The sequence below is a fragment of the Nannobrachium achirus genome (genome assembly GCF_963921795.1).
Source record: "Nannobrachium achirus genome assembly, chromosome: 11".
Lineage (NCBI taxonomy): Eukaryota > Metazoa > Chordata > Actinopteri > Myctophiformes > Myctophidae > Nannobrachium > Nannobrachium achirus.
Genome location: NC_137820.1, coordinates 11,961,352 through 11,973,420, shown reverse-complemented (window position 1 = coordinate 11,973,420; position 12,069 = coordinate 11,961,352). Strand labels below are relative to the sequence as shown.

At 43.5% G+C, this 12,069-nt stretch overlaps 1 protein-coding gene across 1 annotated transcript in view; it reads left to right on the top strand.

The window, feature by feature from the left end:
- The window catches only part of znf423 (zinc finger protein 423), a gene marked incomplete at its 5' end in the record, with an annotated part of 246,441 nt that overhangs the window by 43,355 nt on the left and 191,017 nt on the right, over positions 1 to 12,069 (top strand). Inside the window, one exon of the mRNA XM_080737309.1 lies at positions 9,957 to 10,007. Within this exon, the coding sequence (XP_080593435.1) occupies positions 9,957 to 10,007 (51 nt within the window). The remainder of the gene's footprint in view (positions 1 to 9,956; positions 10,008 to 12,069) is intronic.

The window sequence follows — 12,069 nt, the reverse complement described above, 5'->3', positions numbered from 1 at the left end:
AAACAGATTAAATATATTTTTGGGGTTGTTGTTGATTTGTTTGTTTGTTTGGCACCGGTTCCGTCCTAGGGCTGGCTGTGTTTGTGTGGGAGGATGGGCCTGCAAAGCCCTGGAGCGGCCGCGCGTGCGTGCGTGCGTGCGTGCGTGCGTGCGTGCGTGCGTGCGTGCGTGCATGCGTGAGTGTGTGCGTGCGTGCGTGCGTGCTTGCGTGCGTGCTTGCGTGCGTGCGTGTGTGAGTGAGAGAGAGAGAGTATTTTATGTTATTTTTCGGTCCGTGTGTGCGTGGTTGCCTGCAGGTTAGCAGTGGGAGGAGCAGCACTTTACTTGTGTGTTTTCTTCTTTCGCGGTGGTGGAAAAGTAAAGCACGCCAGCTGGGAAGAGCTGGTGAATCAATACTGTATACCTCATCATCACCACCTCCACCCACAGCAGTTTTATGTATATTATTATTTAATGCTTCATTGTTGGTCAAGACAATGCTTAGCCTAACACAGACAACAGCTTTGTCCAGACAGAGCGACCTAAAAATGTATTGGTGAGCATGTAGGGCTTTTGCAGGGTTCAAAAACCAAGTCGAATTTTTTGATATTTCTTTTTTTTACCCATTTAGACCGGGTACGCATATCTGTGTCACTTTAACCATTATTTCATGCTTTAAATATTAAAAAATAGCAGATATACAAGCTCACAGCGCTGCGAGCTTGTAGATCTGCCATTTTTGAAAAATCTTGAAAATGTGTGCAAATCTTTGAATGTATATGTTTTTTAAAGCAGACATTTGTAACGCAAATCCTTCTTTCTCTTTCTCTATTTTCAGATGGGGGTCCGTGGTCAAATCTATACTATAATTTTGCGAATGTCTGTCTGTCTGTCTGTCCCAGCGTTTCTCCTCAGTGGCTGGAGCAATTGATCTGAAATCGCATCACCATTAGCATATGAACACACCTGACATAACTGTGAAGCCCGTTTGTCACTTTCACAAATCATATGCTGTATATTAGCATTTTTATGGTGTAACTACTATCTATTCTGCATCTAGCATGAGGCATATCTATTCTGCATCTAGCATGGGGCAACATGTTTAACCAGCTCTGTGTGTGTGTGTGTGTGTGTGTGTGTGTGTGTGTGTGTGTGTGTGTGTGTGTGTGTGTGTGTGTGTGTGTGTGTGTGTGTGTGTGTGTGTGTGTGTGTGTGTGTGTGTGTGTGTGTGTGTGTGTGCGTGCGTGCGTGCGTGCGTGCGTGCGTGCGTGCGTGCGTGCGTGCGTGCGTGCGTGCGTGCGTGCGTGCGTGCGTGCGTGGGGGGGGGGGGGGGTGGGTGGGGGGGGGGTGTTGGCTGGCCCTCTTTCAGATGTTGTCATGTAGATCGGTACACAGTATCTCTGTAGCCTTTAAACGAAACGGGTATTTCTTACATTGATGCTCCTACATATTATCATGCAAGCACCAGAAAGTTACTTTCCATCCCTCATATACTGTGTGCACAGTGCACACCCCATAACCCACACACTGCACATCATTTCGGAGCTCATATCTTTGAACGGGTATAAGGACTAGTACATATAATTCTAGGGGGTCCTTGACATGAAAAAGTTTGAGAACCACTGACAGAGAAACATAGTTTTTTGGAGCTGTGTGGAACACAAGCTCCCCTATACGTGGCCGTGTGTGTAGGTATGTGGGTATGTGGGTGGGTGGGTGGGTCTGTGGGTCTGTATGTAGCCTGTATGTAGTAACCCTGGGTGACCAGAGAGGTGCTGTTGAGTCTAGCCTGCCCTGAGCATCAACTGCAATACACACACACACACACACACACACACACACACACACACACACACACACACACACACACACACACACACACACAGCTCCACTTCGAACAGAGGTTCGATTTTTTCAGAACCACTGACAGAGAAACATATTTTTTTTCAGAAACTGTTAGGATCTAGAAGACTTTTTTTTCCAGGTCTAAGTTAAACCAATAGGCCATTCTGCTGCCTAATACACACTAGAGGAGAACAACAGACCAGTGTTTCAGATGACCATTTATAAACTATACAGATACGGTAAATAAGGCTGAGCCAGTTAATTGAAATTTGATATAATTAGCAGTGGATATATATAGGGGCACCCAGGTGGCTCACCTGGTAAGAGCAATGCACATAGCACATAAATAATGGCATAGTCAGTCCTGCAGCTGGCCAACCCCATGCATGTCATCCCCCTCTCTCTCTCTCTTTCTCTCTCTCTCTCTCTCTCTCTCTCTCTCTCTCTCTCTCTCTCTCTCTCGCTCTCCTGCTCTTCCTGTTTCTCTCTGTTCACTCTCTCTATCCAAAGTAAAGCAGAAATGCTGAAAGAATGATCTTAAACAACCAATATAGATAATGAGCTGGATGGATGGATGGATACTTTATTGATCCAATTCATGGGTTTCAAACGTAGCCTACACCGGCCATGTTGAGGACCAACATGGCCAACTGAGCTCCATTTAAGTGAAAAGGACCTTTTCTTTGACGATGGCTGGCCAGATTGCTGACATATAGAAACATAGGTTTTTCAAAAAACCTTTGAAGGATTCAAAAGACACTTATAGAATCGGGTCAAAATTCAAATTTTCACGATTTTTCAAAAATAGCAGATCTACAAGCTCGCAGCGCGGCACTCGGTGCCGCGCTGTGAGCTTGTATATCTGCTATTTTTCAATAGTTAAAGCATAAAATAATGATACACAATAATGTGTACTCGGTATTCATTTGTAACTCTGAGAGTGTACATTTGGTTCCATTTGTATGCTCTCAGAGTGAAATAAACGCTGAGGATTTGTTCACGGTACAGTACAGGGAATATACTGTACAGCAGCTGAGCATAGAGGAGGCCTGGTCTCTGCTGCTGAGCTGTTTGTACTGGATGTGAGCAGCATTCTGATGATGTCACCACCTACTGTTCACAGTCTCACACTGACTCCCTGATGCCGTGTTTCATTTAACCACTTTAGGCCCGGAATTATGTTATACTTTAGCTTTTGAAATATTAGCAGATATACAAGCTCACAGCGCGGCTACCGCGTATCTCAAATTTTGCTTCCCGGGGGTCCCTGGAACTAAATATTTTGAGATGGGGGGGGGGGGGGGGTCTGTGGCCAAATACATATCATTTTGGGGGTCCTTCCCGTGAAAAGGTATGAGCACCACTGACACAGAAACATACGTTTTTCAAAAGACCTTAGAAGGATTTAGAAGACGCTTCGGGTCAAAATATTTAAAGACTTTTTCAAAAAATAGCAGATCTACAAGCTCACAGTGTGGCACTCGGTGCCGCACTGTGAGCTTGTATATCTGCTAGTTAAAGCATAACAATGTGTTCCCGGTCAAAAGTGGTTTTAACCACTTTCAACCTGGATATTTTAGGCATGTCATTTTAGGTGAAAATCGTAAAAAAAATACAATTTACGAATGAAAAAGAATTTAAGATTTCAGATCTACAAGCTCAAGACGGCTAGCGCTGTGACGTGTCGTGAACTTGTAGATCTGCTATTTTTCCCAATTCATCATAAGACAACACACATATAGCATAATTCGATAAATTGTGCAATAAAGACATTTCTCAGGCTTGCATGGTGTGCAGTGTGTGGTCGTGGCTTCTTCGTGGTGTATATTTGAGTTGGCCTCTCGCAATTATTACATAATCATCTGTTCACAATTATTTGACATAATCGCAATTATATTGTCATAATAGAATAATTGTTTCCATGTTGAAAATGTTCATATATTTGAACATTTTCAAAAAAAAAAAATCGTGGAAATAGCAGATCTACAGGCTCACAACGCGTCGCAATGCGACGCATTGTGAGCCTGTAGATCGGCTATATCCACTATCAATGTTATTTTTAAAGTAAAGCCTAAAAGCCAAAAAGAAATGTAATCGTCAATGACAAAAACACAATTAAATCTTTAATAGCAATTATTTGATTGACAGTTAATCGTCACGTAAAATGTCATAACCGTGACAGCCCTATGTTTGAGTACAGCTTTATGCGTCTACTCCGGGGGTTTTCAAAGTTGGTGATGGGGCACCCTGGGGTGCCGCGACGGCAGTCCAGGGGTGCCGCGAGAATATTGATAATATTTAGAATTTATTTTGACGCTTACAAAAATATTTAGTATCATTTTAAACTTGAAGTACTAGCCAAAATGGCTATTATCTCAACGTTTTCCTCGCAACATAATCACTAAAATATTGTCACTGTCGGGCAGGAACCTTGTATCTCCAAGTTTCAAATGTGTACGTCTTTTGGTAAAGCAAAGGCCCTGCTTCATCTTACAAGACTGTCGCACAAAACTAGTGAAAACAGCAGATCTGCGGTTTTCACTAGTTTAGTAGTGTTTTATAGATGATAAATACAAAACAAACGGTTTTGGACATACAAGTTTTCCACCCGACAACGACGATATGCTATAAATATAAGGTGCTGGGAGTGAAAATTATAATGTAGGGGTGCCTCGGATTAGAAAAATATTTATGGGGTGCCCTGAGACAAAAGAGTTTGGAAACCCCTGGTCTACTCCATGTAATGTCATCATCCCATCTGCTGTGCTCGAGTCACGTAGTGCTGTACTGTAGCAGAGATGTTCGGAACATGTGGAAAAAGTGTGGTAACTAGCAGGGCTGTTTCCCCCGCCGGTCAACCTGTTACTGTATGATGTATTGTTGGTTTGGGTCCAGGGTGAAAAGAAAGGAATGAATCAATGTTTTGGTAGGCTATGTCAGAGAGCAGGGCGATTGCCAACACTTTACTGGAATCCCATGACTCCTTTGTGTGTGTGTGTGTGTGCTGTGTGTGTGTGTGTGTGTGTGTGTGTGTGTGTGTGTGCGCGTGTGTGCGCGTGTGCGCGGCGAGCGCATGTGGCTTGGCGCAGGGGCGTCACACCAAATTCTGGGCCCTGGGTACAAGGATTCACTGCGGGGCCCCCATGAATGTTAACTATTGAAAAATAGCAGATATACAAGCTCACAGCGCGGCACCGAGTGCCGCGCTGCGAGCTTGTAGATCTGCTATTTTTGAAAAATCGTGAAAATGTGTGCCAAGAAACATAATGTTTCCATGTCAGTGATGCTCAAACTTTTTCATGTGAAGGATCCCCCATCTCAAAATATTTAGTTCCAGGGACCCCCCCAGAAGCAAATTTTGAGTTACAAATGTTCACTTAAAAAATACATATATTCAAAGATTTGTGCACATTTTCACAACTTTTCAAAAATAGCAGATCTACAAGCTCGCAGCGCGGCACTCGGTGCCGCGCTGTGAGCTTGTATATCTGCTATTTTTCAATAGCTAAAGTTACTAGGGCCCCTCCACCTTGGGCCCTGGTAACTCAGTCCCACTTTCCTACCCCTGGTGACGCCCCTGGCTTGGCGTGCAGACAGGGTTTGTGTGCTGCTGTATCGACACTAAAAGTATATGGACGGTTGAAGGGAAGTCCAGCTCCCTGCTAGTGTTGGACAGCTGAAAATGATTTTTATTTGACTACTTTGTTCAGGGGCTGGACAAAGGTTAGCCTGCGTTCACAAAGTCCTCAATGTCATGTTCACTCGTTAATCTAATAATGGAGAAATTAGGCTGGATTATGTGGCAATTGTGTGAGCGACGTCAATTTCGACGGTCGCCATCAAGCCTTATTCATACTCCATAATACGACTGTATATAGTGGCTTACTGAAAATCAGTTCTTGCCAATCCACGTCATCTTGCAATGTAGTACACATTAAGCATTACAGTACATGAGTGTTAATCATAATTCATACTCCATCACACAATAATGTTGCTTGCCAAAACGTCTACAAGTGAATAGCTTGTAGATCTTGTAGAGCATTTTTTTTTAATGTCTAGTTTTTTGTTAAAAAAACAAAAACAAGAAACAATTACAGACTCGAATAAAATAGTCAAATATATATTATTACATTATCATTTGTATTATTATTTAAAATCCACCAAAGGGATAGAAGTCTGCGCTCCACAAATCGAGGTTAAGATCAAACTAGGCAAACCGTAACAATTAGTTTGTCTTCCTAACAGGAACAGTTTGGTGATTTATTACTTGTTTTGTCTCTGTGCGTCCGTCCCTTTTTGGCTCAGTTTGGAATAGCAACCCTCTACGGGAGAGAGAGGAGGACGTGTGTGTGTGTGTGTGTGTGTGTGTGTGTGTGTGTGTGTGTGTGTGTGTGTGTGTGTGTGTGTGTGTGTGTGTGTGTGTGTGTGTGTGTGTGTGTGTGTGTGTGTGTGTGTGTGTGTGTGTGTGTGTGTGTGTGTGTGTGTGTGTGTGTGTGTGTGTGTGTGTGTGTGTGTGTGTGTGTGTGCGCGCGCGCAGGTCTGATGAGCAGGCACGTGCACACATAGACATCAAAGGGGGCTTGTGCCCCTGCGCTTTTATCCGTCTGTAAAAAGTGCCCTCTCCAGACCATGAATGCAGTTTTTACTATGGTGAAAGAAATGCAAATGCCCCTCTTTCCATGCCAGCATTCAAGAGAATTGTCTTGTCCAATGTCTCTCCCGAACTTGAATGAGGCATCTTATGTTGAAAGAATGGCCTTCTCTGTGTAGAAATCCATGACGTTATGCCACATCACCAGTATTGACTTGATTATGCTTATAGTTCAGCGTGGTATCAAGCACCGAAAATAGCCGACCACCAAGCTGTGAGCTTGGAGGTCGGCTATTTTCAATATTTTCTCCCCCAAAGCCCTTCTAGAGATTTCAGCCCCTGCCTGTCCAGTGATGCTACCAGCCCTGCATCCTGCGTCCCTGATGCATATTTTTTTATAAAGGACACATTAAACTAGGTATCACTGCGTCCCCAGGATGCATACAACTCTATCCTTCCTGCTATCAGTCATTTCACTGCACCAGCTGAGCTGCATGTGGTGGAGTCTCCATAGCTGTGCGTTCTGGCAATATTGATGAGATGATTGAGATTGTCTTGTAAATCCATGCTTCTGTCCTTTATTAACTAAATACAAGTAGCTATTTGTCTCTATATGTTTAAATTAAAGTCCTTTTTGATGTTTTAACCGTTGATACATAATGCGTGTGTCGTTGCGGGACCCATAAAATCATTCTGGGACTAGGGGTGGGCGATATGGAAAAATACAATATCATGATATTTTCCCAAGCTGTATCACGATACACAATTTTATCACAATTCTTTTTCACGTTGGTTTTTATGGTTATTTTTCAAGTTACTTGACAAAAACTAGACTCTCTGGGTTCCTTTTGGGAGGTCTAAATTGAACTTTACAATTATGTAACTCTGACAGTATACAAATGAAACCAAATCCATTTGGTTTCATTTGTATACAGTTAGAGTTAAGTGAAGACTTTGACATTTTAAAGTTTGAGAACTACTGATTCAGACCAAAATGCAGGTTTAAATTGATTTCTGCAATGAATCTCTGTATTAACAAGTAACAGGATTTCTTACAAGGCTCCCTCAATTGTATCACGATATATATACGATATCTCTGAAAAGGCGTATCGTGGAGACATTGTATCGTCTCTACGATAATTATCACCATATCGCCCAACCTTTATCTGGGACCCATTTGAATGACCACCTGTGGGTGCCGGGACCCATTATACATTGAAAAGCTAGCAACATCACTGCCTCTCTAACATGCTCTGCACGTCCCTGCTGATGAGGATTTGGAGTAAGGTTGATGGACCAGGTGGTGGGTGGGGTGGGGTGGGGGGGGGGGTCCTGGTGAGAGGTGGAGATGAGAGAAACGCAGAGTGCTTTGAGCAGTGGAAGAGGGAGGAGAGGTGAGAAGATTTGGGGAGAGAAAGGGGGGGGGGGGGGTGCACAGGAAGTCCCCATTGTGTGGTGGCTCCAGCCATTTCCTGTTTGTGTGGCAGCGGCACTTCCTCCTTCCTGCTTGTACCCAGGAAGTCCCTGTCACATTCCAGCTCTGATCTCCGCGACCGCAGTCTTCCTGGTGAACCGAAGCGCAACGGTGGGGGCGTGGGAGTGTGGGGAACACACACCACTGACTATTGCCGATGATGGAGAGGTTATAGCTTTATGTATTGAGAGGCACTCTTGCCGATTTCGTTAGAGACTCCTCGCCAATTGCAAGACATTTAAAAGTTATTTGGGGCCATGAAGATAACCTCTTCTTCCCACTACTAGACTAAGGATTTATATTGTCTGTGTTATTGTTTACAACCACAATTATTCACGTGTGGCAAGATCGCAGTTCTACTAGTTTTAGAAGCCTTTTCAGAAGTTAATTTAATGTTTTCCATTTAATGATTTCCTTTATCGTCATCTTGCACTAATGCATGCAACTGTTTTATTTTAGTTGTTTTTCATAAGCTTGCGACCCTCCTTGCCCATCGCCCCCCACCGTTGCGCTTAGGTTCACCAGGAAAACTGCGGTGGCCTGATCTCCGTGCGCGCGCATGTGTGTGCGTGCGTGCGTGTGTATGTGTGTGTATGTGTGCGCGCACATGCATGCAAACATGAGGAGAGTATATTTTAGAAATAACAGGATGTATGCTTCCTTCAATGCAACTAACATGTTAGAAAAATACCTACATAAACAAGGTAGAATACAAATGCATAATCAGGTTATAAATCAAGGATATTAAGTAGTAAAATAAAATTACACAAATCTCTGCGTATAAAGTTTAGGTGTGCAAAATAACAACAATATACATATAAGCAGACATTACTGTAGTAGAGTATAATCGAGTTTGGAATGTCGTCTTCCCTAGGTTACTGAGGATATAACTATATACAGAAAATATAATATACAGTAGTAAATTGATGAATAGATTTGCAACCGGGACTGTATATCCTGTCTGTATATCCCAGGTGGCAATTTAAAGGAGTAGTTCACCACCAAAATGACTTTTTTTTCGATTTCTCACCCTATGGAGACTTGAGTTCAATAATATTTCTTTGTTTTTGTCACATTCCTAAGCCAATAATTTGAGGAGACTCTTTGTAGGCCCATTGATTCCGGATGGAGACCCAAATGCATTTGGGTCTCCATCCGGAATCAATGGGAATGGGGGGGGCACATTTATTTTAATCATTCCATTGATTATAATCAATCCATTGATCTTGCCAAAAAGAAGCCTCATTTACTCGAAAAAATACATTTTGATCCCAAGGCTGGCATTTATCACTGCAAAATAGCGATTGCATGGTGGCTTTCTGCCGAGTGCCGCCATGACACGTAGCTTCTACACTAGATCCGGGGTTGAGGTTGAAAAAAATAGTCACAAAAAATCTGCACAATTTCGGCCCTTCAAGATAAGAGCGGCAGCCTATGGGAGGAAGTCGCGGCAGTCTGCATTCCTTCATCCCTTCAAAGTAATGGCAGTAATAGTGTTAAAAACCTGTCAATCTTGGTCTTGACAGGGCCCTGGCTAGGGCTGTCACGATTATGACATTTTACATGACGATTAATTGTCTCTCAAATAATTGCGATTAACTATTTAATTGTGTTTTTTGTCGTTGACAATTACATTTCTGTTTGGCTTTTTGAAGTTGCACATGGCAGATATGACACAGAACCTAAATATACAAAGAAATGAAGGACATATTTGACAACTTTACACTTTAAAAAGAACATTGATAGTGGAAATAGCAGATCTACAAGCTCACAACGCGTCGCATCGCGACGCGTTGTGAGCTTGTAGATCGGCTATTTCCACTATTTTTTAAACGTTTGAACATAATACTGAACATTTTTCAACATGTAAACGATTGACGATCATCACAAAATAATTGCGATTAGACGATTATGTAATAATTGTGACGGCCCTAACCCTGGCTTGGTTGTTAGTTTTGAACTGGTCTCAAATGGTTTTGATCATACTGTAAATGCATTGTAAGATGTTGCTATTCTTTGGTCCAGTCCTGTCTTACTGACACGCTGTCTCTCTCTTTCTCTCTCTAGCGGTGGAGGAGGGGGAGTCGTCAGAGTGGGACGAATCGACTGTCCAGACAGGTAGCTCTCACACACACACACACGCATGCACGCACGCACGCACGCACGCACACACACACACACACACATGCACTGTTACAGGAGCCTTTCAACAGTTTATACTGTGTGTGCACTACTCACGCACGCACACACACATACTTTCACTCAGTCACTCAACACATACACGCACGCACGCACGCACGCACGCACACACACACACACACACACACACACACACACACACACACACACATAAGAACACACACATTTCTAATATCAATTCCACATGGTCAGTAATGGCCTGCTCAGAGAGATATTGGCAGTGGTGTAAAGTAACTAAGTACATTACTCTAGTACTGTATTTAAGTACAATTTTACGGTATTTGTACTATACTATTTCCTATTTTCAATACTTTTACTTCTACTTCACTACTTCTCTGATCCAAATATTGTACTTTTACTCCACTACAATCATTTGAAAACGTTAGTTGCTAGTTACTTTGCAGATATAAATGATTATCTATCTATAAATGCGACAAATCTCTGTCTGTTTGTTTGTTTGTAATCCACGTATCTCGAGAACCGTTCATCCCACCGGCTTCAGATTCGGCACGCGCGTTCCCCGCCGCCGCGCGGAGTGCAGTGCAGGGCCTCGACCCGACCCGACTCGCGGTTTTCCGAAACCGGCGCAAAACGTTCGGAATCTCCTTATGCGGAGCTGATTGTTGACATCAGGCTGTTCCGGAGGAAATCGGCGCAAGCGCTGACTCATTGTGACATCACTTCATAAAAGGCTGTGACATCACGTACGCCACATGAGTCAACAAAAAATCTCTGTGAATGTGTATGTATGTATGTGAATCTCGAGAACCGTTCTTCCCACCGGCACACGCTTTCTCCAGATATAGGCATAAAATGAATCCCCGAATGCGGAGCTGATGTCTGACATCAGAGTTTTCCGCAACCGGTACTGTGTGTGCAGAGATCTCCATATATGGGCATAAGGGGACAAAGGCAAACAGATGGTCAAAACGGGTCCTATGACAACAGGTATATTGGGGTTTGCATTAAAGGGTGGGGACAAAGGCTAACAGATGGTCAAAACGGGTCCTATGACAACAGGTATATTGGGGTTTGCATTAAAGGATGGGGCATTCATGGGGTCCGCTCCAAAAAAGAAAATAAAAGAGACAAAAACAAACATAAGACAAGCGACAAAGCGTGGGACTGGGAGGATGACTTGAATGATGCAGATTTAAGCAGGCTGTGTATTCTGCTTAAAGAAGAAACAAACAAAAAGCGACAGAGATCTCATATATGGGCATAAAATGGACGCAGATAAACAGATATCTCCATATACGGGCATAAAGGGACACAGACGGACAGATACAGAGATCTCCATATATGGGCATAAAATGGACACAAATAGACAGATATCTCCATATATGGGCATATGGGCATAAAATGGACCCAGAACTATATCTGCAGTGATCTCCATATATGGACATAAAATGGACGCCGACAGACAGACAGATACAGATATCTCCATATATGGGCATAAATGGACACAGGCAAACAGATGGTCAAAACGGGTTCTATGACAACAGGTATAATGGGGTTTGCATTAAAGGGCGGGGGATTCATTCCCTATTTACATCGTTCCCGAGTTGGCCAGGTCGCCGACTAGACGCTGGGCCGCCCGAATTTGTCGCATTTATCTATAAATGCGACAAATCTCTGTCTGTTTGTTTGTTTGTAATCCGCGTATCTCGAGAACCGTTCGTCCCACCGGCTTCAGATTCGGCACGCGCGTTCCCCGCCGCCGCGCGGAGTGCAGTGCCGGGCCTCGACCCGACCCGACTCGCGGTTTTCCGAAACCGGCGCGAAACGTTCGGAATCTCCTTATGCGGAGCTGATTGTTGACATCAGGCTGTTCCGGAGGAAATCGGCGCAAGCGCTGAGTCATTGTGACATCACTTCATAAAAGGCTCTGACATCACGTACGCCACATGAGTCAACACAAAATCTCTGTGAATGTGTATGTATGTATGTAATCCGCGTATCTCGAGAACCCTTCTTCCCA